Source organism: Paroedura picta, chromosome 1, assembly GCF_049243985.1.
Source record: "Paroedura picta isolate Pp20150507F chromosome 1, Ppicta_v3.0, whole genome shotgun sequence".
NCBI classification, from domain to species: domain Eukaryota; kingdom Metazoa; phylum Chordata; class Lepidosauria; order Squamata; family Gekkonidae; genus Paroedura; species Paroedura picta.
This window is the reverse complement of record NC_135369.1, coordinates 198,928,946-198,954,394: the sequence shown is the minus strand read 5'-3', so window position 1 is coordinate 198,954,394 and position 25,449 is coordinate 198,928,946. Positions and strand designations below refer to the sequence as shown.

Sequence of the window (25,449 nt, the reverse complement as noted above, 5' to 3'; positions counted from 1 at the left end):
GCATTTCGGCAGCTTACCACTCTGCGCCACAAGAGGCTCATTTGGGTAAGGATGAGTATAAAAAAAAGGTGGGAAGGGACTTCATGGGTCATCTATTTATTTTATTTATATTTATATTTATCTAGTCCAACCCCCTGCACTACGCAGGACACTCGTATCCCAATCGCTCATCTACAATTATTGGTTATTTGTTTATACTCATCCTGGGTAAGGATGAGTAGAAACAAATAACCAATAATTGTAGATGAGTGATTGGGATACGAGTGTCCTGCATAGTGCAGGGGGTTGGACTAGACGTCCCATGAGGTCCCTTCCAACTCTATCTTTAATCCGCTCCTGTGGAAGCCGCCACCCGCACCCCAAAATGGCCGCTCCCTCAGGTACGCCTTACGCTGCCCTATACGCTGTCCTCCCTTCCTAAACCTTACCTCGCCTCTTCCTCGCTCTGCCCCCGGCACCCCTCGCTTACTCCGCCCTGCTGGTACAGGGCCACTTCCCGGGACCCCTGCCAGCACCCCACGCAAAGGCGCACCGCCTGCTAGCGCCCATTGTATTCCCACTACAATGGGCTTTATTCCTAGTTATTCTATGATTCTAAGTAATCAATTGGTGAACAATTACTATGGCTCAACAATTCAGTAATATTGTAGACTATGCACTTGGTCTCGGTTCACCGTGGCACGGTAAGTAACATAGTTTAACAATTAAATGTGCACAAACTTCCCCCTGAAGCCATAAAGAAACAGATTCTTTCCAAAGTCTGGAAACAGACAAAAAATAATGGCTGTCTTGACCTATTAATACATACCTGTTTAAAAATTTAGTAAAAAGCAACTTGGCCCATGTTAAACGGTATCTGTGAGGCGTGTGCGTGTTCTGAAGGTGATTTGGTGTACAGCCGTTTCCCTCCACAGTTGGCAGCCATTGTGGCGATTACTCAATGAGTAAGTCAGGCATTGAGACATCTCATGTTACTTGTCGGAATCCGCAAGAGGTTTTGATTTATTTAATAACACGAAGAGAAAGATCAGATGATCAGAGATAAACAGGGATGCATGTTTTCTATTATTTCTGATCTTCAGAATTAAATGTATTATTTCCAATCAACAGCGACAGTTGGTTTTTATTTCTTTTTATATTGCTGCAACCTCCAAAAATAACATTGCTAAGACCTGCTGACACATAGTTTAAATAAACGGTGCTATTGAAGGATTTAAAAAAACACACACAGAGAGAAACTAAATATGTTGTTGTACCTGGCAATCTGCATTTTACATTTACTCACAGTTTTATATCAGATTAATAGATATATGTTTCATGCTCAATTTAAGTAACTTTCAAAATTCTTAACATTTATTTCAGATCTGTGATTCTAATATTTTGAATTGTAAGGTCTTTAGAGTAAAAATCTGTATTTTTGTTCTCTGTAAAAATCCATGAACAATGGCAATTTATTATTATTATTATTGTAGTAGTAGTAGTAGTCTGAAAGGAGTGATGTAGTGACTAATAGTAGCAACTTCTAATCTAGTGAGGTGAGTTTGACTCCCCACTCCTCTTCCACAGGCAGCCAGCTGGGTGACCTTCGAAGAGTTTTAGAGCTGTTCTCACAGAACAGTCGTATTAGATCTCTCTCAACCCAACCTCCCATGCAGGGTTTCTGTTGTGAGGAAGGAAAGGCAATTGTAGAATCAGAATCATAGAGCTGGAAGGGATTTCCACGGGCATCTAGTCCATCCCCCTTCAGAATGCAGAAAATTCACAACTACCTACCTACCACAGTGATTCCAATTCCATGCCCAGAACCTACCACCCCCAAAACCTGAATTTCTGGCCAGTTTGGCCTGGAGGAAATTCACCTCCTGACCCTAAAGTGGTGATCGGCATTTTCTTGGGCATGCAAGAAAGGGCCACAAGAGCCAAGCACCAATACAATCCCTTCTTAAAATCTGTCACAAAATAATTCACTTTGAGACTATGTCTGGAAGAAAAAAGCAGGGTATAAAAACCAATCTGTCATCTTCTTTTCACAGACAGATATTTGACTAGTCAGATGGTGTTCTGCAATTTGAGGTCTAATCAAGTTCTTGGGAGTTTTAGAGCTGTTCCAAGCAACACTATCTTGGAGCTGAGTTGGTGTTATTTGCTCAATGCCCACAACATCCAGGTGTTTCTTGAGACTTCTAGGCACTGTTTCAAGGGCTCTAAAGACAACTTACATGTTGGTATCTTTAGCTCCCAAGCATACTCTAACTCAGGGGTAGTCAAACTGCGGCCCTCCAGATGCCCATGGACTACAATTCCCAGGAGCCCCTGCCAGCATTCGCTGGCAGGGGCTCCTGGGAATTGTAGTCCATGGACATCTGGAGGGCTGCAGTTTGACTAAGGTAAAGGTAAAGGTATCCCCTGTGCAAGCACCGAGTCATGTCTGACCCTTGGGGTGACGCCCTCTAGCGTTTTCATGGCAGACTCAATACGGGGTGGTTTGCCAGTGCCTTCCCCAGTCATTACCGTTTACCCCCCAGCAAGCTGGGTACTCATTTTACCGACCTCGGAAGGATGGAAGGCTGAGTCAACCTTGAGCCGGCTGCTGGGATTGAACTCCCAGCCTTATGGGCAAAGCTTTCAGACGGCTGCCTTACCACTCTGCGCCACAAGAGGCGCAGTTTGACTACCCCTGCTCTAACTCTATTTGGAGGTCTATGTATTTGGTGATCTTCTTATGTTCCTTCTTTTATATTCTGCAGTTTCCTGGAATTGCAATGTCATCAATCCTGTTCCTATTTCTCATTTTGTCTACAATTGTGATATTTAGTATTTAGTATTATGAAGAAGAAGAGTTGGTTCTTATATGCTGCATTTCTCTATAAGAAGGAGACTCAAAGCAGCTTACAATCACTTTTCCTTTTCTCTCCCCACAACAGACACCCTGTGAGGTAGCTGAGAGAGCCCTGATATTACTCCTCAGTCAGAACAGCTTTGCCAGTGCTTTGACTAGCCCAGGGTCACCCAGCCGGGCACATGTGGAGGAGCGGGGAATCAAACCCAGCTTGCCATATTAGAAGTCGGCACTCCTAACCACTACACTTCTTATGATCCAGGTGTTCGTTTGTCAATAGAAGTCCCCAAGAATCCTTGTCTCATTGTTGTCCATGACTTTATTTTTAAATTTTGTGACCTTTAGGCTGCTGCTCTCCAATAGGTTTTGGGGCAGTTTACAACAAAGCATCGTGTTTGTTTTGTGCGTCCACAGATTTCTGGCTGATGGTAAGCCATACTTCTTACACAGATCCCAGTGCAACATAGCTGCTACTGTAACACTCTTTATAGTCTGAAAAGTATTACTGCGGGCACTGACCATATGGTTTTCTAGTTCATCCTTTGCCTTCCAGAGTTGACATTTTCTGTCATACCTTCTGGTCTTCTGAATCTTGGTTTCATACCAATATTTTCAAATGTGTGCTCTTTATGCTCTTGTTTCCCTATGAAGTCAACCCAACTACATGAGGAAAAAAAGACTCAATGTCTATATTTTGTCTTATCATGATGACTGAGAGCCAACTTGCGTAGTGGTTAAAGTTCGGTGGCCTCTAATCTGGAGAGCCAGATTTGATTGCGTAGTCCTCCTCCAGATGCTGGACCAGTCACAGTTCTCAGAGCTCTCCTAGCCCGACCTACCCCCACAGGGTGTCTGTTGTGGGAAGAGGAAAGGGAAGGTGATTGTAAGCTTCTTTGAGATTCCTTCTCTTCTTCTTCTGTAATCTCAGGGCTCTCACAGCCTCACCTACCTCTCTGGGTGTCTGTTGTAGGGAGAGGAAAGGGAAGGCGACTGTAAGCCACTTTGAGACTCCTTTGGGTAGAGAAAAGCAGCATATAAGAACCAACTCTTCTTCTTCAGTAATCTCAGGCCTCTTTCAGCCTCACCTCCCTCACAGGGTGTCTGTTCTGGAGAGAAGAAGGGAAGGCCAATGTAAGTTGTTTGAGACTCCTTTGGGTAGAGAAAAGCGGCATGTAAGAACCAACAGGGCTCTCTCAGCCTCACCTCCCTCACAGGGTGTTTGTTGTGGGAAGAGGAATGGAAGTTGATTGTAAGCTGCCATGAGACTCCTTTGAGTAGTTAAAAGATACAAAACAAAAACAAAAAACAGCTCTTCTTCATCATCTTTGACTAAAGATAGTATGATATTCCACCATTAAGATTTATAAAGGTTTATGACTGACACAGTCAATAAGCTCACCTTTAAAATATTGTCTGTGCATCCTGTACACCTAAAACCTTGCAGCCAAAAAGAATGTTTATCAGCTTTTGTTTGTATTTTGAACATATCACACCAGCAGCATAAACTATATCTTACAGATAGATTTCACTGGCAAAACTTGGCCGCTGCTGTATTTAAAATCTAAAATATACAGTGGGGAAACCAAGTGATTCTCAAAATGAAAGCTCATTTTATAGGTATGTCAGAAATCAATGAGCAGCTTAATGTGTCTGACTCACTGGAAGACACAGTGAAAAATACTCCAGGGTGGCAACTCTAATCTAAGATAGCCAAGAGCTGCCACAGGCCTCCAGAAATAGGTGTCTCCTCTGGGGCTAGGATTGGGCTACAGAGATGAGTTCCACCGAAGAACATGGCTGCCTTGGAGGGTGGACTCCACACCTCAACACCCTGCTGCAACCACTTCCTCAAACTCTTCCTCCAACCCAGAAACTTGGATCTCCTCACTGCATCTATATGAACTGTCTGATCCTGAAAAGCTATACTGGTGCTCTTCAGTGATGTTCCAGTAAATCTTAAAATATTGGTGACTAGTTGGTGGATGGGTGGAGCCACAGATTAGGCAGATGTTATTTAGCTTTGTTGTCCTCTCAGAGTTGTGGAGATCCCCAAGTGCCACCTGGACACTGACAACCCCCCTAACAGTTCTAATACCCCCAGGCTGTCTGGGCCCCCAGGATTACTCACCTGCAATCTCTGGCTATTGCATTTGATCTCCACATGACTGAGATCAGTTCCCCAGACAACATTGCTGCTCTGGAGGGTGAACTACGGCATTGAGCCTTGCTGATGCCACTCCCCTATCAAGCCCCAACCTCCCCACCACCAAAATCCAGGTATTTCCTAACCCAGGCATGGCACCCATACACCCCCTCCCAGTTTTTCTCTTATGATGTCACCTAAAGCATTCTGATCTCACCTGCAGGCACAGCTCCTGGTTGGCCTTTGACTGGTGGACAAGGCTGAGGAAGAGGCTTGCTTTCAGCCATCGCCTGCCTTTCTGATCACTGGCCCCATGGCGGATGGAGCCATTGCTTGCATTCCAGGAATGTCTCCTACTTCCATGGTACAGATACTTTATTTCATTTGCTTTAAAAACAGCAATGTAGAAAGCTTTTTTCCTAAGAGGATACGGTCATCATCAGAATTGTCTAGCAGGGTTTCATGTCCCTGTTTGCTGAACTCCTCCTCCTGAAAGGCAAGTATGGAATTTGAGAAATATATAATGTAAAGCTCTGATTAAAATGGGTAGCCATGTTGGTCTGTTTGATTGTTAGATTTGTATACCACCACTCCCAGCAAGCTGGCTCACAGTGGTTAACAATAAAATATCATATAATAATTTAAACATATAACAATTTAAACAAATAAAACATCATATAACAATTTAAAACACCCCCCCCCAAAATACAAATCTACCAATTCAACAATGTAAACACCTCATAAACAATCACAATACTCCCAAATATTACAATTACAATGAAGACGGCGAATATAATAGCACAATAAAACCAGAGTCCAGTAGCACATTTAAGACGAACAAAGATTTATTCAAGGCATGAGCTTTGGAGTGCAAACACTAAAAAGTCTGAGGAAGAGTGCTTGCACTGGAAAGATCACGCCTTGAATAAATCTTTGTTGGTCTTAAAAGGACTCTGATTTTAATGTAAAGCTCTGAAATTTCCCAAAAAGTGGAAGCAAGCGAGGTGGAAGTCTTGCCTAGGGTCTCCCCCCCCCCCCTGGGATTACAACTGATCTCCAGAGATCAGCTTTGTGAAGAAAATGGCAGCTTTGGAAGGTATGCTCTAGGGCAGGGGTAGTCAACCTGTGGTCCTCCAGATGTCCATGGACTACAATTCCCATGAGCCCCTGCCAGCAGTCGCTGGCAGGGGGCTCCTGGGAATTGTAGTCCATGGACATCTGGAGGACCACAGGTTGACTACCCCTGCTCTAGGGGCAGCCAAACTGTGGCTCTCCAGATGCCCACGGATTACCATTTCCATGAGCCCCTGTGGACATCTGAAGAGCCACAGTTTGGGCACCTCCCGGTATCCCCCCCCAGAGCTGGCCCCTCCACGCACATGGCGGCCGCGGCGTCCCCGTGGCAACCGGAAGTGCGGGCCCCGCAGTGTGGGCCGCTTCCCTCCCGCGCGCCCTGATTTCTCGCGAAGGAGGGAGGCGGCCCCGAGGGGGAGGGGGACGACGCCGGCGGGGAGGGCGGGGTCCCCAGCGTGACGTCACGCGCGAGGCGCCTCTGCCGCGCCATGAGAGTGCGACTCCCTCCCCGCTGGTTGCCCTGGTAACGCTCTCCCGGGGCCCCGAGGGGGGCGGAGCCTAAGGAAGGGTAGGTGCAGGGGGAGGGTGTCACCTGGCAGGTGGAGGTGGCCGGGGTGGGGCCGGGGGGCGGGGCTTCAGAGGCAAATCTCGCCGGGTGCCGCGGGAGGAGCTGGCCGGGACCGGACAGGTCAGGAGAGTGGCTGTTGCCATAGCGATGCGTGCATGGGGTTGCCAGTTCCAGGGTGGAGAATTCCTGGAGGTTTGGGGGCGGAGCCCCGGGAGGGCGGGGGCCTCAGTGGGGCACCCTGCAGCATAGGCCGCCCTCCAAAGCGTCCCTCTTCTCCAGGGGGACTGGAGAGGAGCTGGAGCTGCAGCGGGTCCCTCCTGGAGGCTGGCCTCCCTGGAACAAGCGCGGACCGAATAGCTGCCCAAAGGGGGTCTGTGGGTGGGGATTTGCTGGTTTCCCTGCCAGGTGCTGGAGGGTTTTGCTCCTTCCTTGTCTTCTGTGAGTGTTAATCTGAATTATGTCGCCCCTCCCCCAATTAACTGCTGCCTGCTTTTAACGTGGGTTAATGTCCCATGTGGTTAGTGTGCAGGTGTTGTAAGGGTGGGGAAAATTAACATTTTTGATCGTGCTTTAAAAAGTGATGCCCACCTGTGGTCAGGTGATGCGGGGTTATCACAAAAGCACTTTTGCTTCCTGGATTGTCTTGGAAGTTGGACCCGGCCCTGTAATTTTTGCATCATTTAATGTGTCGTGTTAAGACTTATGCTTTCTTTCAGTTCTTGTTTTAGACTTTTGGTTGGTTCCATCACTCTAATTCTTACTGCACAACAAAACAAAATCAGAGTCCAGTCAGGCACCTTTAAGACCAACAAAGATTTATTCAGGGCGTGAGCTTTCGAGTGCAAGCCCTCTTCCTCATACTTAGTCCTTTTGTAATAATTATGCTTTTTAGTCTGCAGCTCCTTAGAAGGCCAGATCCTGAAGATGAAACTCAAATACTTTGGCCACCTCATGAGAAGGAAGGACTCCCTGGAGAAGAGCCTAATGCTGGGAGCGACTGAATTCAAAAGAAGGGGACGACAGAGAATGAGGTGGCTGGATGGAGTCACCAAAGCAGTCAGTGCAAGCTTAAATGGACTCCGGGGAATGGTAGAGGACAGGAAGGCCTGGAGGATCATTGTCCATAGGGTCATGATGTGTTGGACACGACTTCGCACCTAACAACAACAAAGTCTGCAGAAGAGTGCTTGCACTCAAAAGCTCACACCTTGAATAAATCTTTGTTGGTCTTAAAGGTGCCACTGGACTCTGATTTTGTTTTGTTGTGCTGCTTCAGGCCAACATGGCTACCCACTTGAATTTTTCTTACTGCATTGTTTGCTGAATGTCTCATCCTGTGAATTATACAGACTCACTCTGTGGAATCTGTTTTGACTCCAAGTAGGGATGCCAGCATGGGACCTGGGGATACTCTGGCAACCCTTCCCCCCTTCATTCCCTGCTGGTGGCCCGAGTGGGGGGGCTGGTGACCTGAAGTCCATGTGAGAAAGACCAGCTATAAATAATGTTCATAACTTTTCAATGTATTTTATTTTATAGCTGCCATTGTGCTGATACCCAGAATTAAAAGATATGGGCCTTAAAGTTGCCACTGGACCCTGTTTTGTAAAATCAAGTGGTCTGTGACTACAGCCAAAGTAAACTTGGCCAACCCTTGGTGATGCTGCCACGTTGCTCTCCTTCTCTTCGTCCTATACGTGCCAACTTTAAAGCGTTTGGGGTTTCTATGACTTAAATTCAGCCTCACAGTTACACATGCAGTAGGGATAATGCACTTTCAATGTGCAATGCACATGTAAAGTGCATTTACCTAACATGTGTGGAATGGGTCACATGTTGCAATTCTTGAACTGATACCATTTAACTCAGTGGTCCCCAACCCCCGGTTCGGGGACCGGTACCGGTTCGTGGATCAGTCAGTACCGGGCCGCCGCTCATCCTTGTCCTCCTCCCCGGCTGCTGCCTCAGGGGCTGCCCTGCCACTCTGTCTCCGGCTCACCTTTGGTGCTCTCCGGCGGCCACCATGGCTGGGGCTCCCCCTCGGCATGGCACTGCACAGCTGCTGCTGGCAGCACCCCTCAGTGGGCGGTGGGAAGTCAGGGGCGCCGGTGGGAAAGCAAGTAGAGCAGGGGCTCAGGCGGTGGTAGACTACCCTCTCCCCCGGGCTTCAGTAAAATTGTCAAGCATTGACTGGTCCCCGGTGACAAAAAGGTTGGGGACCACTGATTTAACTGACTGACCACCTGGATTGTTGCTTGAAGTCCCACAGACTGACAGTAATTGCAAATAATCTGTGGTAGAGTTGTCAGGATTTTTGAGGTTAGCCTTTAGAGATTTTTCTAAATGAATGCTCTGCTGGCTTTTTGTCACTGTACTTTGTGTGCTTTTCTTTTTCTACCTACAGAGCAGTTATCCATGATGTATTTTTCTTCCTGAATATGGCTACGATCCACTCTGACCTTGCTTACAGAGATACAGAACAACAATATGAAAAATGGTTTTTGAGATGTATAAGTAACTGAACAGTAAATCTTAGCTATTGCTTATTAATATTTATATTTATATTTTGGTTACTTATGCATCTTGATTCTCATTATCTCATCATAGAATCATAGAGTTGGAAGGGACCATATGGGCCATCAAGTCCAACCTCTTGCTCAATGCAGAGTTAGCCTAAAACATGCAGGATAAGTATCTGTCCAGGCGTTGCTAGAAGACTGCCAGTGAGGGGAAGCAACATCTTCCCCAATAATTACCTACATGTAATTAGTGACTTTAGTTTCAATGTGTCTGAAGAAATGTGCATGCACACAGAAGCTTATAAGCTAGAATTAAACTTTGTTTTTCTTAAAGGTGTCACTGAACTCAAACTTTGTGTTGCAATATATTAAGTTCTCGTTAATTTAATAAAGCTTTAACCCATTAGAATTTATCCTGCTATTTGGCTTTTTTCAAGCTTTTTAGGCTGCCTGCTATTTTATTTAAACCTGTTTTTTTCTCTCTGTGTGATTTATTGGGGCTGGGTAAAAGAAACCTAATTTGGCTGTTTGGCTATCACTGTGTTATTATTGGACTCTAGCAGTTATTTGCTACTTGATTATCTTATCAGTAAATTGCAAACTACTGGTATAGCGTTACTGTAGCACAATATGCAATGATGCTTGACTGCACACTTTTATAACCTGGTCAATGATATGCAATTGAGAGACTTTCCTAAGAAGGAAATTGTAATTTAAAAAAAACTCACAACTGGCAAATATTGTTTTGCATCTGGTTGTTTTGTATTTTTCTTCAGGGAGAGTACAACTCTGTGTCTTCCTCTGAATGGGAGCATGCTGTCTTCTCCAGAAGATGGTAACCTTGAAGTACGATCATGGAAAAGGGAATAAGCTCTGTGGAAGTTTTACCCTCCAGGTCCTCTCCTGCTGCTTCAGTAAAGGCGATGGTGAAAGAACATGAAACAAAGCAAACTCAGAAAGTGAGACGGGTCGGATTTGTACTTGTACACGCAGGTAAGATTGAATGGGCAGTGCGGAGCAGGTACCACAGCCTCATAGAGGCAGACTGAAGCATTGGTAATGTATTGGTTGATCTGGCAAGCGCCTGTGCTGTTCTCCAGAGACTTGCTGGTGGCATACAGCTGTAGTAATGAAACTATTCGAATTCTGTCACCAAGAAACAAATTGGGGCCATTAAACAAGCAATGGCATATCTGTACACAGCCCGTGGCGCCACGGGCACCACGGACTGAATAAAAGAGTAAGGGGTAGTGGGGAGGAGTTAGGGCGGGACCGGTCCGGGATAAAAACTCGGAGGGGCCAATCAGGAGCCGCGAAGCGGCTCCTGATTGGCCCCTCCAAGTGTCCATCCCGCCCGAAGCAGGCAATGGGGAGCTGCGCAAAGTGCGGCTCCCCATTCCCTGCTTCACCCGCACAGCCGCAGGTGAGCGGTCGCCCGCGCCGACTTCTCCCGGCCGCCGGAGCGGCCTTGCGGCATCGTAGACACCGTGAGGCTGCTCCGCCGGCCGAGAGAAGGCTGGGGAGAGCTTTGGGGGCCGTTCGCCGTTTGGGGAGGGTGGGGGTGGTGGGAGCCGGCCTTCTCTCGGCCTCCGGAGAGCCCTCGCTGCAGCGAGGGCGCTCCGGAGGCCGAGAGAACGCCGTTCGCCGTTTGGGGAGGGTGGGGGTGGTGGGAGCCAGCCTTCTCTCGGCCTCCGGAGCGCCCTCGCTGCAGCGAGGGCACTCCGGAGGGCGAGAGAACGTCGTTCGCTGTTCTCGGGGGGAGCTGTCTAGCGCCCATTTTATGACAGTATAAAATGGGCTTGAAATCTAGTAATAAAAATAAAACATGCATAATGCAGTGGAAAATGATATTGATAAATGATATTGATAAAGTGGGAAATGATATTGATAAATCATTTCTTGGAGTAGGAGAGCAGTCCGTAAAACAGCTAAAACCCCTTACTTAGTTACTTACTTGGTGGGAAAGGGCCGTCAATCCGCAGTTGACTTACAGCAACCCCAGGGTTTCCAAGGCAAGCGATATTTGGAGGTGGTTTGCTATTGCCGGCATCCACATCATGACTGTGGTGTATCTTGGAGGTCCTTCAGCAAAATGTGAGCTTCCAAGATCGGATGAGATTGGGCTATGCATCCTGGGCCAGCCAAGTCAAGGGGGGTGGTTGTGGTGGAAAGTGCTGCCAAGTCACACCCAAGTTATTGTGACCCTAGTGGAGTTTCAAGGGAAAGACGTTCAGAGACAGTCTGCTATTGCCTGCCTCTACTTTGCAACCCTGGACTATCTCGGTGGTCTCCCATCCAAGTACCAACAAGGCTGAGTTGCCGTATATGTTCAAGGAGGGGGGAATTAGTGCAATCCTAAGAGGAACGACACACTTCTGAATCCGTTGATGTCAAGAGTGTAACTCTGCATATGATTTCATTGCAATTCCTTTAATTTTGGGAAGGAATAATGAACACTGGACTTGATTCTCTTTCCTCCTGAATCTTTTTTGTTATTAGGTGCAGGATATCATTCTGAATCCAAAGCCAAAGAATATAAGCATGTGTGCAAACGAGCTTGTCGGAAGGTAAGAGTTTGTCAGTTTTAATGGTATTAATTGGGTGGCTTTAAAAAAAATGTTATTCTCCCCCCCCCCCAAGTTAATAGTAAATGTGATGTGTTCAATCTTTTTGGGAAACGTGGATGTTAGCACAGACGTTAAAATAGTCAGTTGGTAAACTTGAGAATGGCACAGTTCTCTTGCAGTGGGCAGGCAAGAGTCCGCGAGTAGGCCTATATCTGCCATGGTGGTGCAACAGGCTGTCAAGTTACAGCTGATTTGAGGCAACCCAGTAAGGCTTTTCAGGCAACAGATGTTCAGAGGTGGTTTGTCGCTGCTTGCCTCTGTATAGCGACCCTGGCCTTTCCTCGGTGGTCTCCCATCCAAATACTGACCAGGGCCATCTCTGCGTAGCTTTCCAAAGCTAACAAGATCAGGCTCGCCTAGGCCATCCAGGGCTTATTTCACACATGTTGGATAGTGCGCTTTCAGTGTGCTTTTTCAGCTGGATTTTTGTATGCGAAACAGAAAAATCTACTTCAGAAATGCACTAAAGTGCATTATGCAATAAGTGCCAAATGTGTGCAGGTCAGGGCTGCACGTTCTCTCAATGCAACAATATTGTGCCCTGCATAAAGGCAGCCTAGTATTTCTGTACAGAAAGATGTATTGTAGGACACCTCAGGTTTGTCACCTTGCTTGCAAAAAGAATTACAGGCTTGTTGTGTTGTGTTTCAGCAGTGTAGAAATTCTAGGCTTCAGCTTAATGCAGCAATCAGGGTTGCCAGAGGTTGGCCATCAAGATTATGAGATTGGAGCACCTTCCCTAGGAGGAAAGGCTGAAGAGTCAGAAACATTTTTGTTAAGAAAAGCGATGATGAAGGGGAGAGAGGCTTATAAAATTATACCTGGGGTAGAAAGAGTAGACAAAAGTCAATTTTTCTCCCTCTCCCAAAAGACTAGAATTTGAGGGTTGATGGGCGGCAGGTTCAGGATGGACAAAAGAAAATACCCCTTTGTACACTGTGGGATTCGCTGTTAGTGATGGCCACAGGAATATACAGTTTGAAAAGGTGTTTGGACAGAGTCATGAAGGATATGTCTATCAGTGGCTTCTAGCCATGGTGACTGAGGGGAACTTCCACATTCAGAGTCAGTCAACCTCTGAATGTCAGCCAGGAGACAACATCAGGGAAGGCCTTGGCCACTATGTCCTGTTATTGGCTGTCCAGAGGAAGTAGGGTCCCAAAACATTTCCTGGAAAGGTGACTGACTACACAGCCATTTGAAGTGCAATCCTATACAGCGTTGCACCCTTTTAAGTCCATCGATGTCCATAAATTTAGAAGGGTGTGACACTATTTAGGAATGTACCTTCAGTGGGCATGTACCTGACAGAAGGTTAATCCTGTCTCCTAGGCGATTGAAAAACTACAGAAGGTTAATCACGTGGAAATTCTGTTTCCTAGGCGATTGAAAAACTACAGGCTGGTGCGCTCGTAACAGATGCAGTGACTGCCGCGCTGGTTGAACTAGAGGTACTTCCGGTTATTCAGACATTTGCCCTCTTGCTTGTAGCTTTCCGGCCACAGTTTGGTGGGTTTTTGCTATTATGGGGAGGGGGGGGGGTGTCCTGCATTTGATGCAGTAATCCAGTAAATTATATTAGAAATCTTCCATGTGTTAAAAGGGCATTTAACAACTGAGCAAACTCCAGAACTGTTCTTTTTCTATCACCTTGTGCATTTTTCCTGAACATGGCAGCTACATTTTTTGTGGAGATGGCTATTTGCTCACTTTTCACACTGGATTACCTTTCAGGTGTCTTCTTTTCTCTTTGACAGTTGGGTTTCCTGTCTCTGCCTTAAAATATATTCGCAGGAGGGTCCCCAGTAATCCTGAGCTCATTGTATAGAAAAGCACTAATTCCTTTTCCTTTTCCCCTAGATGCCACTCAGGACAGTTCCCCCCCCCTTTCAAAAAATTTTATGGGTTTTTAAAAAAAGTAATCTTAAAAATTCCAGCATAACAAATCAGAAATGTCAATAGCCACAAGTGGATCTAGAATTATTCCCCTCAGAGTCCCGGTGATGGTGTTGGTGATGCCAAAGAGCGAGTGATAAAACCACCCAAAGCAAGTTTACTCCTATTCCTTTGGAGGTCTGTTTAGGGAAGCTTACTCCAGGGAACATGTTTTTAGGATCACACCACTAGCCTCTGATCTAGTGACCCCTCTTTTCACCAAGGGAGCAGGCTTAATCAGCTTTCCTCAGATGCCCACTCGAGTCCATTCAGAAAGGTCCTGCTCCCAGAAGAATGTTTTTTTGGATTATTATGTTGATCACTTGGTTGCAGTTCGATAGCAGGTGTAAGAGCTTCCCTGCCTCCTTTTATAATAATTATGCTCATTAGCAAAATGTGTGCCAAGGAGTTGGGATGCATGTGGAAACACAGCCATGTAGATAGGAAAGGTGGTGTCTGACCATCTGTCTCACATATGGCTTGGGGAAGGACCCAATGATTGAGTAGTAGGAATGGATAGAGAATGCAAGAATGTAGGTGGCACCTTGTTGGATCAGACCAGTGGTCTGTTTAGTCCAGCCCTGCATTTTACATGGGGGCAAGTGGTTGCCCTGAATGGTCAACTAAGAGGCTATGGCTTTCCCCTGATGTTGCCTCCCGGCACTGGTATTCAGAGGCTGACTGAAAGTTCCCTTTAATCACTACAGCTAGTAGCTACTGGTGAACCTATCCTCTGTGAATCCCCTCAATTTTACAGCATTCTCTGTGGCTTTAGACAGAATAGGGATTACTGCTGGTAGGAAAAAGCATATTGGCTAGATTGGAAAGAGATTCTGCCGTTTCATACCCTCCACAACAGAGCTGAGTCAGGAAGGTGGTCTAGGAAAAAACCCAGATTGGTACCTTTATCTTTCTGCTCAAACAAATGCTGTGGATAAAAAGGGGCTATTGCATGCCGTGAAACTCATAAGCAGTATCTGTAGGGGCGTGAAATATTTGAATACTTTTATACAGAGATCCTCAAATTCCAAAAGGGATTTTCTCTTTGTGCAATCCTGCAAAATTAAAGGTAAAGGTAAAGGTATCCCCTGTGCAAGCACCAGATCATGTCTGACCCTTGGGGTGACGCCCTCCAGCATTTTCATGGCAGACTCAATACGGGGTGGTTTGCCAGTGCCTTCCCCAGTCATTACCGTTTACCCCCCAGCAAGCTGGGGACTCATTTTACTGACCTTGGAAGGATGGAAGGCTGAGTCAACCTTGAGCCGGCTGCTGGAATCGAACTCCCAGCCTCATGGGCAGAGCTTTCAGACTGCATGTCTGCTGCCTTACCACTCTGCTCCACAAGAGGCTCCCTGCAAAGCTACTCCAGTGTAAATTCAGTATTCTGGAATAACTCTGCATAGGATTGAATTTGGAGCGGCCCATAAAAATCATTTTAAAATTTAAAAACTATCCAGTTTATTCTGGTGGATACAAGAGGGTTGGAGAGAACCATCTTTTCTCCTCCCATCTGTTCTGCATATTCCCCCCTCCCCCTGCCTTTCATTTCTGCTGAGTTTACACATTGCCAATTACACAATTTCTGCTAGTCCAAGAGGCATCACTTCAAAGACTTGTCAAAGAGCAGGGGTTTCCATTGATCTTTTATGAGCTAACTGACAGTTTGCTTGTGATATGCTGGCTGTCCGTCCTTCATCTTCTGGGTGGAAAGAACACCCGCTCCTCCTGCCAGACTGGGTGGACTTCACAGAGGGGTCCGCCAGATACCACATCCCTGAGAGCTCAGAGAGTAATTGCGTATGTAGGGGAACATGTTGCAGCACTTAGCTGCTCTATCCCTTGCTATTAACACTGTTGCTCCTAGGACAGCAGGTGCTGGCCAGATGGGAGCACAGTTTCCATACATTTCCTGGAGGTTGCATGCACAGGATGTAGGAGAGTTGCTCTGTGGATATGGTCTTAAGAAGGCTTGAATCCAAAGGATAGGGTAGGCAACTCAAATGGAAAAATGAGTGCCAGAAATCTGAACGAAGCATGACTCCATGTGAAGAGTTGCATTGTGCATGCCCTAAAACCTGGTTCAATTGTAAATTGAAAATTGTAGTGAGATTTAAAAAATCACAAAAGTATATCATTGTAGTATATATCATAAATGTCCGGTAACAAACAATGAGAGCACAATATCTGAAAAGCACTAGTATGCAACAAACTAATCATTTACACAAAAGAATTAACAAAATTCAACCCCCTTTAACAAATATTGTCCAAGAAAAGTTCGCAGGCTCTAATGCACACACGTGATGTGATTTCATGGAAGGACACTTCCTTAGGCTACAATAGAAGAAAATTCCTTTGATGTTGCGAAGTCAGAATGGCAGTGGCACACTGCCTGCCACGTTTCCAAAAAGGCTGTCACTGAGTGAATAGAAGATGGTCAGTTTAAGGATGAGAATATTTCTGTGCTCCCAATGTCTGATAAAACCATGCACAATTCAAATTTTGGTCGAATTTAATCGGTGTTTGGTTGAATGTAATCGGTTTGCCATTCTGCCATCCTGGCAGCCCAGGCTAGTCTGACCTCATCAGGTCTCAGCTATTAAGCAGGCCTCACCCTGGTTAGTACTTGGCTGGGAGACCCCCGAAGGAGTCCAGGGTTGCTCGGCAGAGGCAGCCAATGGGAAAACCATCCCTGAAGTCTCTTGCCTTGTCATTCACTGTAAGCTGGCTGTTATTTGACTGCAGGCTCCACCACCACAAGGGGACCTGCAGCTCCATTTGTCAGAAGTGAAGATGTTCTGATCTGGTTTCCAGAAGGCCTTTTTAGTGGTTGGTGCACTCAGTAGAGGCTAAAGAGGTTACGGCTCTTTGCCTTGGAGAAATGATGATTGAGGGGTGACATGATGGAGATTTACAAAATTATGTATGGGATAGAGAAGGTAGAGGAAGAAGTACTTTTCTCCCTTTCTCACAGGACAAGAACTTGTGGACACTCAGTGAAATTAATGAGCAGAAAGCTTAGAATAGAAAAAGGAAGAACTTCACTCAAAGAGTAGTTAACATGTGGTATTCGCTGCCACAGGAAGTGGTGGCGGCTACAAACACAGTTTCAAGAGGGAACTGGATAAACATATGGAGCAGAGGACCATCATGGGCTGTTAACCACAAGCTATACATGGAACGCTCTGTCTGGGGCAGGGATGCTCTATATTCTCTGTCCTTTTACCTGGCAGGGGGACATTGGCCAGATCCAACATGGCTTCTCTTATGTTTGTAATAGGAAAAGTCAGTCCACAGAGAGTAGTCTCCGCTGGGAGTGAAGAGAGCAACTGGGAGAAAGAAGCTGATTTGATTGGAGCTAGTATGAGAACCAGCTTCAAACCCAGTTCTGTTACATCAAGTCCTTTGAATTGCTCAGCTGGTTTTGGTTCCAGCATAGTGGGAAAGGACAGTGAGAGCAAGACTTCATGAAATCGAAGCAAAACAAAACAACCTATGTGGACAAAATTGAGAGGGTGCAGAGAAGAGTGATGAGGATGATCCAGGGCCTGGGGACCAAGCCCTATGAGTAAAAGCTTGAGGGACTGTTCCGCATGGAGAAGATGTGGTTGAGAGGGAACATGATTGTTCTCCTTAAGTATCTGAAAGATTGTAAATTGGAGCAGGCCAGGAAGCAGTTCCTGTTGGCAGCAGAGGATAGGACCCACATTAAAGTAATGGCTTTAAACCACCAGCAAGATATCAGGAATTTTTTTTTCACAGAGTAGTTCAGTAGTGGAATAGCCTGCCTAGGGAAGTGGTGAGCTCCCCTTCACTGGTGGTCTTTGTCCAGCCCCTGCTTAGATACTTCTCACCAGGGGTAGTCAAACTGCGGCCCTCCAGATGTCCATGGACTACAGTTCCCAGGAGCCTCTGCCAGCATTCGCTGGCAGGGGCTCCTGGGAATTGTAGTCCATGGACATCTGGAGGGCCGCAGTTTGACTACCCCTGCTTCTCACGGATGCTTTAGGCTGATCCTGTGTTGGGCAGGGGCTGAACTAGATGGCTTATATGGCCCCTTCCAAAGCCATGATTCAATTCTGTGAAAGAAATGGCATTAAAAAAATGTGACTGGGAATTGTCTCTGAAATGCAAGACTGATGGTACTTCAGCGGATAGTCTGTAAATCAATACTCATTTGTAGTATGGGAAATTTAGAAACTGGGGTTGGACAGAAATGGAGTGACATGTACCGCTGGCCCCTTTTTTGTGTTGCAGGAAAGTTAACAGCTTGCTAAAATTCTGGTTGTGTGACTCTGTTGGTGAATTAAAAGAGATTTCTTATTTAGAAACATATAGCTATTTGTATTGAAAGAAGTGGACCCCAGATTCAGTCTTTCTCACAAGTTCCAGATTTCTGCTTTAGATAAAATTTAGAGTCCAGTGGCACCTTTAAGAGCAACTAGGTTTTGTTGGTCTTAAAGTTTGTTGGTCTTAAAGGTGCCACTGGACTCTACATTTGTTCTGCTTCAGACCAACATGGCTACCCACTTGAATCTGTCTGCTTTAGATAGTTCTGTTTTGATTGCTTAATATCAAGAGAGAGAAACAACCGTAGTTATTTGGTAGTGATTGGTGGGCAATTCAGTTTGTAGTGGGAGCAAACTAGTATCCATACAAGATGGACAACTGTGCCAATCTGTCTATAGCAGTAGAAAACAGCAAAAGTCCAGGAGCACCTTCAAGACTAACAAAATTTGTGGCAGGGGAGGAGCTCTCTTGAGTCACTGCTGACTTCTTCAATGGCCATCCAGTTGCTGAAATGTTGCTTACCGCTTGGTGGAAGTGGAAAGTCCAATCACAGTAGACCTGTGGCGATCCTAGAGGGTTGCCAAGGCCTGAGGTAATCAGAGGTGGTTTGTCACTGTTTGCCTCTGCCTCATGACCCTGGGCTTCCTTGCTGGCCTCCCATTCAAATTCTAGGCAGAGCTGGCCCTGCTTAACTTCCAGGATTTGTCAGAGTAGGGCTATGGGCCATCTAGGTCATGGCTATTTAGCACCTATTGAAAATAATTATTTTGGCTTTCAGTGACCCTTGAATGTCAAGAGTTTAGCGACATCTCTAGATATCCCCTTTGTGAGCACAGCTGGAAAATGTTGCATGTTTGTGAAACATCCGCTAGTTGTGCAAATGTGTTTTGGAATTGTCATAGTCCAGAAATTAAGATATAGAACAGGGGTAGTCAAACTGCGGCCCTCCAGATGTCCATGGATGACAATTCCCATGAGCCCCTGCCAGCAAATGCTGGCAGGGGCTCATGGGAATTGTAGTCCATGGACATCTGGAGGGCCGCAGTTTGACTACCTCTGATATAGAGTAACCCACAGGATGGGATGAAATGAGGTTGACCATATAGGTTAAAATTAGCAGAATTTTAGGTTCTTGCTCCACTCTAGTTGTCAAAAACATTGTACTGGAGTTGTGCAGGTATGTCTGGCCAATATTTTGGGAAGTTTCTCCTTTTCACATTCTCTCGGATGGAGTGGTCTTTCTTAACAGATTAGCCCGTGATTGTGCTTTTTATATCTGTCACATGTTACCCGAATCGTGCTTACATGTTCCCTGAGACACATATATTAAGCCTTGGGAATTAGCTGAGCAGCGGGGGGTGGGCTAAAGCCATTGTTTATATAAGGTATGGGGAAGCTGGCCTACGTGTGCAAGCAAGGTGGGAGGCTAGTTGGAAATTTCTAAGCCTGGTGTTGGGCAGTGCTCTGGCCAGGTCCGGAGATGGACGTTGATGGGCATAGGCAAAGGTGTTATTGGGTCTAAGAAAAGGGAGCCATCATGTCTCACTTGGAGTACTGTGTTCAGTTTTGGGCGCCGCAGTTGAAGAGGGATGTAGACAAAACTGGAGCGTGTCCAGAAGAGGGCAACAAAGATGAGCTCCCGTTTGCAGGCCCTGTGGAATTTTGGGAGTTCGGACAGGGCCCCGATCTCTTCAGGGAGCTCATTCCACCAGGTGGGAGCCAGGACAGAAAAAGCTCTGGCCCTTGTTGAAGACCAACGTGCTTCTCTGGGGCCAGGGATCACTAGCTGGTTTGCATTGGCAAAGCGTAATGCTCTTTTGGGGGTATAGGCGGAGAGACGGTCTCTTAGGTACACTGGGCCCAGACTGCGTATGGCCTTGAAGGTAAGAACCAAAAACTTAAGCCTGATCTGGAATTCAATTGGAAGCCAGTTGAGTTGTTGAAGTACAGGCATCTTGGACTTTACCCTTCTCTATAAAGGGTAAATGAATTTTGATAGAATCTCTGAGGCCTGGTGAAGTGCAGTTTACTCCCTCCTTTTCCAGTTGCTGCTTCTCACCCCTGTCTTGTCTTTGGTTTCTCTCCTCCTCTTCCTGAGCCATTCAGATTTCCTGTAGGGAGCTGTCCTTCAGGGAGCCCATGTTGCCCAGGCAGCCATTGTTTGACCCCGTCCTATGCTATTGTGATCATGGATGCTTGGTATTTATGCTATTTTTCTAAACATTTCTTTGTAGGATTCACCCTTTACAAATGCAGGAATGGGGTCCAATCTGAACCTTCTGGGCGAGATAGAATGTGATGCTAGTATTATGGATGGGAAATCGCTAAATTTTGGAGCAGTTGGAGCACTCAGTGGTATGTTGATCAAGCTCTAAAAAGTAGAATGTTGAAACTGAAGGTGACGTTTTAAATATGTGCCGCTGGAATGCTATCAGAAATGGTGTGCAGAAATATCTCATGTCTCCTTAAAGGGGTATGACATAGTTCATGGCAAACACATGCTTTTTATGTACCAGGTAAATAATACCAGGTGAATAATAGCTTATGGGTTGGATTCCATTATTCTTATGACAGCCTTTTGTTAAATAAGTTCTGCTTCAAGGGGAGAATGACATCCTCTGATGAAGAAAGGCTTTGTTGAAGGAAGTCTCTGATGGGGGAGGATTTGATTTAGGAGGGGGGTCTCCCAAGATCCAGCACAGCTGCAAGGAATTATGGGACCCAGCGCTGTCCCTGCTTGAGCCTTTGCCACCCTTACTTAGTCTACCCCCTCAGCTATTCAATTCTTGAGCTTTGTGTCTCCATTTCTTTAGTATTGGTTCTAGTCTGAATGACTTGGGCTTCTCAGAAGCGGGAATGGTACAATATAGCTTATTTTGAGATTCTGGTTGAAACACCAGGTACCAAGAAAGATTTCCCCCCCCCTGCTTATTGATAATTCATCCATATTCTTAATGGTGCACCGCTGGCTTGCCATAATGGGGATTTTTCCCCCTCCTTAGCCATTCTTAAACCTTTATGGAGCTCAAATGCCACAAATCATTATGGTGGATAAGGTAGGTTTTTAGTCTAGATGTCCAGTGTCCACAATATGCTGCTGTCTTCTGGGACACATTCACATTTGCACATATTTGAAACAAAACCATGGTTTTGTTAGTTTTGTGAAATATCTAGTGACTAGGGGAAAACCCATTTTATTTTAAAATAAAATGGGCGGTAGGCCCCCTCCGCGGCCATGGGCTGCTGCGCGTGGGTGGGAAAGGAGCAGGGCCACCGCATCTCCTTTCCCGTGGCCCCCCTCCCCGGCCCAGCCGGTTGCGTGGCCGGCGGGAAAGGAGTAGGGCTGCCGCATCAAAGACGCAGCGTCCCTGCCCCTTTCCCCTGCATGAAGGGACCCCGGTCTTCGACGTGGCGTCCCTGCTCCTTTCCCAAGGGCGAGGGTAAGCCGGTCGGAGGACTTACCCGTGGGGAAGGCAGCTTCCTCAGTGTGGCAACTCCCCGTCCGGCCCAGCCTATTGGCTGCTTGGCCCTCGAGTGACACTCAGAAAGGAGAATCAGGAGTCGCTTTGTGGCTCCTGATTCATCCCTCTGAGTTTTTATCACAGATGGGGCCCGCCCTTTCTCCTCCCCTTTGCCCATTAGGCTTTTATTTATACCGCTCCACAGGAGCTGTTTAAAGTTCTGAATGGCATATGAAATGTGGAAATTTCGGAAAAAAGTGTTAAAGCTACCTTCTGTCTTCAGAACAACACTTTTGCAATATTTTGATTAAACATTAATTTGAGTAAGTTATGCATTTACTCCAGCTCATTTCAGTTTCTTCTGTTTTTCTTCCCCTAAATCTTTTAAGTTTCCAAATATACGCAATTCAACCCTCTAAACCTGATCCTTGTGTCTATTCCTGCTTGTTGTCAGTCTCTGTTTTGGTCACCATTTATTGGTTAAACCATAATAAATGTATAGGTACCCTCTTAAATTTCGATGGTGCCAGGCTATTGAACAAAAATTAGTCTCCATTGGCATCGTTCTGAACTCCCTACTGCCACTGGAAGAAAAATGTATCTTCCGGATTATTAAACAGAGAATATTAGACCATGAGCAGCAGGAACTCATACCTACCCAGCCTCGAGTCTGCTCACCAGCATTCTTTGGCATCACTGTGCAGAGAAATATTATGCCTACATATTTGCATCTTCTTGATGTCCCACCCCTGAGAAGAGCTTTCTCCTGGCATGAATGAATACTTTCCCCTCAAAGGTCTTAGAGGGAAGATTCCACCGTATCCCATACCATGCGAGACTCTGTCCGTGTGGTTCTGGCTGCCCTGACTCTGTCTCACACATTTTGTTAGATTGCCCCTTATATGAGCAGTGTCGGGATGACAGTTTTGTTGCTTTGCTGGGAAACAAGCCTTCTGTAAGTAAATCTATGACCTTGCAATTTCTGCTCTCTGACAAAGACCCAGAGGTAACCATTTTAGTTGCCAGAGTTTTAACTAAGATGCTTTTATAATATGCTGCCTACCTTGTATTTTATCTTTTATAGTTTATTTAATCATTTTAAGATCTGTTTGGTTATGTAACCCCGTGGCCTATTTTATTATTTTGTTGAAATTTTAAACCCGATTTTTATATGTCTTATACATATTTTATGCCAATAAAAGGTTACTGACTGACTGACTAGTATAGGTAGTATGTAGAAGTTAGGGATGCCAGTCTCCAGGTGGGACCTGAAGACCCTCCTGGATGGGATGAGATGCATGACTGCTGCTGCCTTGTTTTTGTTTCTGATAAATTGGGAAGGTTTTTATTGGGTTTATGTGTTTTTACTGTTTTATCATGTAAATCACTGCGAGCTCTTTGGGAGAGCAGCGGTCTATAAATTGAAGAATAAATAAATAAATAAGTTAATCACCAGATTACAGCTAGTTTCCCTGGAGAAAATGTTTGCTGTGGATGTGAAGTTTATGGTGTTGCGCCCCACTGAGGTGCCTGTCCTCCCCAGGGTCCTTACCTGAAGCTCCCAGGAGCTTCCAAAACTGAAACTGGCAACCCTACCCCTCCAACTCCCTGCCGGGGGCCAGGCCCGGAAATCCCAGTAGAACTTCCCTTATTGAAAACACCAGCTTCACCATCATAAGAGCATTATCATCATTATGCATAGCTGAACTGTGTTGTTCATGACATTGTAAATACTCTTTTTGTGTATCAAAGAGCAGATGGGAAAAGGTCTCTTTGCCAGGTCCATGGTCCTTAAAAGAACAGTGTCTTGTCTTAAATTCAGTGAGAGTGCTACTATCAATTTTCTACTGCAGGCTTCTAAATAACTGTCTTCTGTTCAGGAATCAAGAATCCTGTTTCTGTTGCAAACAGACTGCTGTGTGAAGGGCAGAAGGGAAAACTCTCTGCTGGCAGAATTCCACCTTGGTAATTGCTTTACTCTTGTTTGTTTTTCCTTTTAACCTTTTTATTCTTATCAGAAGGAGCCTTGTGCTACTCGTCATTGATCAGACTTTTAAGGAGGAAGGACAGGCTTTGTTCATTGATCTTGGAACATCTTGCACACTTAATTGTGGATATAAATAGATGGAATATTGAGGATAAAAAGAGTCTGTGCTTTTTTCTCTGTGGTTGTTTGCATAAATATTTATGCTGTTTCTAAGCTTTTATTTCTGATGTTTTGGCTGGAAGTACAAAAGTCTGATAAATCAGACTTCAGAGGTAAACATAAGTTGTTGTTAAGAAATGTTCCATTTGTAATCTCGTTTTACTTCCAGTAATAGGCTGGATCCAGCTGGCATTTGCACTGGTGTAAAACAGGAGGCTATCCTCTTGACCACCAGAAGGGCTATGCTAGGAATCATGAGACTTGTCTGGATAAAAGTCATGTGGTATGAGGGCTGGAATAAAAAAGGGACCTACAAGGACCTCACTCACCCACTATTTTTTCTCTCTTTTCCAAGACCCCCCCTCCCTAGACTCTTCCCTATTCCTTTTTTCTTCTGTCCTCCCCACTCGCTGGCCAGCAGACCTTTCTGCTCCCTTGAGTTCAGCTTTCCCTCCTTTCCTACCCTTGGCAACCTCTCCCCAGAAACACTCTGGCCCAGTTGTGCAGCACTAGCTGAGGTAGCACCAGCTGCATAGTAAGGACTTGTGTCCCTTGTTTCCTTCTTCACACCCTATTTCTTCTTCCTGGCAGCCCCCATGTCCTCACTTTCTCCATCTACCAGTCTCCCTTTGTTCTCCTTCAGTGCGGCTGAAGTCATCCAGGCTGGTTAGGTCATGCCTCTGCTGGCTCAGGTAGGCCAATTGAAATGTAAATTTTTGCACCAGCCCCTCTAGTGACCAGGAGCCTGACTCTCCAGTCTGGATTGCCCTATTGCTTGGGTAGGAGACTCGAGCCCCGCTCTATATCTTGGAACAAGAGAAATACAAAAAAACAAACCAAAAAAACACAACAATTCAGAAAGAATTCGGGGTGAATTCTGCCTATGCCCCACTTACTTCTAAGAAGCAGCCACATGGCTACATGTACTAGATCCAACAGAGCTGTGGCTGGTCACCTGCTTCCAGCGTAGCAGAAGGAAAGTCTCTCAGGAGGAACAGCTTCTTCGACCCTCGAGGAGCAGCCCGGGGCTCCGGAGCCCTCTCCTCGCATTGGGCTGCACACAGTGCAGGCGGGTCAAAGGAAAAGGCACCCCACTCTGGGAAACAAGCTGAAAGGAAAAAAGGGAAAAGAACAATGTGGGGATGGGCACAGCGAAAGCAGCAAAGCAGTAGGCCTGGCCAAAAGACACAGAACGGAGGAAGCGCTGGGACCATCCACTCCGAGCCCAGCTCAACACGCTCTGGGGCTCCGGAGCACATGCACAGAGTAGCGGCAATGACCCAGGAGGCAGCTGAGAAAGAGGTTGAGGGGCAGTGCGGGGCACATGTGGGTCAGGAGAGCCCCGCTGGTAAGCAAAACATTCCGATTCCCCCCTTGCTACAGCGAGAGGCGGGGGGATCACGGCCGCCCTGGAGCCCACGAGGCAAGCTCTGCCGATTATCTCTACCCTCCACAATCACGAGTAGGAGAGGTCAAAGATGGTGCCGGCCACGGCAGCAACGGCTACAGCCTCGCTGCCCATTCAGCTTCTCATAATTGCGCCGACCATGGAAGTCTCGACCCAGCTCCCCCCCCCCCCCCGTCCTCATCCAATATGGTGCTGCCCTTCATGGCCAGGTCTGAAACAAGAGGCAGGAGTTGGAGGGCAAATAACGGGGGGCCCCACAACAACAACAAGCACAGTTTCCAGGGGAATGGAAGGGAAGGGAGGATGCCAACACATATCGGGGAGAGTATAGAGGAAGAGGAACAGGCCTTCATGGAGTTCCTTCAGTGGAAGGAAATCCAGGCTAGACAGGCCCGAGCAATGAGTGCCGTAAATAGCACCTCAACTCACTATGCAGCAA

The 25,449-nt window shown here is 46.2% G+C and overlaps 1 protein-coding gene and 1 long non-coding RNA gene across 12 annotated transcripts in view; one reads left to right on the top strand and one right to left on the bottom strand.

The window, feature by feature from the left end:
- Positions 1–864: 864 nt before the first annotated feature.
- Positions 865–6,492, bottom strand: LOC143827054 (uncharacterized). 3 transcript variants are annotated; one of them, XR_013227177.1, is made up of 4 exons: positions 6,362–6,492; positions 5,200–5,471; positions 4,239–4,276; positions 899–974 (listed from the first exon to the last, which is right to left on the bottom strand). It is a non-coding gene; the product is annotated as an uncharacterized LOC143827054 (long non-coding RNA). The 3 variants fall into 3 exon arrangements; XR_013227175.1 differs by lacking the exon at positions 4,239–4,276 and having other exon boundaries at positions 865–1,660; XR_013227176.1 differs by lacking the exons at positions 899–974; positions 4,239–4,276 and adding an exon at positions 2,483–3,691.
- TASP1 (taspase 1) overlaps positions 5,325–25,449 on the top strand; it is a 141,670-nt gene continuing 121,545 nt past the window's right edge. For 3 of the 9 annotated variants that reach the window (XR_013227170.1, XR_013227172.1, XM_077316160.1), the window contains exons 1-6: positions 6,466–6,624; positions 9,920–10,136; positions 11,643–11,710; positions 13,153–13,221; positions 20,230–20,350; positions 23,337–23,421. Coding sequence is in view for 7 of the 9 variants with exons in the window: in XM_077316160.1 (XP_077172275.1) it covers positions 9,998–10,136; positions 11,643–11,710; positions 13,153–13,221; positions 20,230–20,350; positions 23,337–23,421 (482 nt within the window). In the remaining 2 variants the exon portion in view is untranslated. Of the gene's footprint in view, positions 5,347–6,465; positions 6,625–6,657; positions 6,745–6,838; positions 7,063–9,919; positions 10,137–11,642; positions 11,711–13,102; positions 13,222–20,229; positions 20,351–23,336; positions 23,422–25,449 lie in introns of those variants that run through there. The other 6 variants (XM_077316189.1, XM_077316197.1, XM_077316170.1 and 3 more) reach the window with 6 other exon arrangements.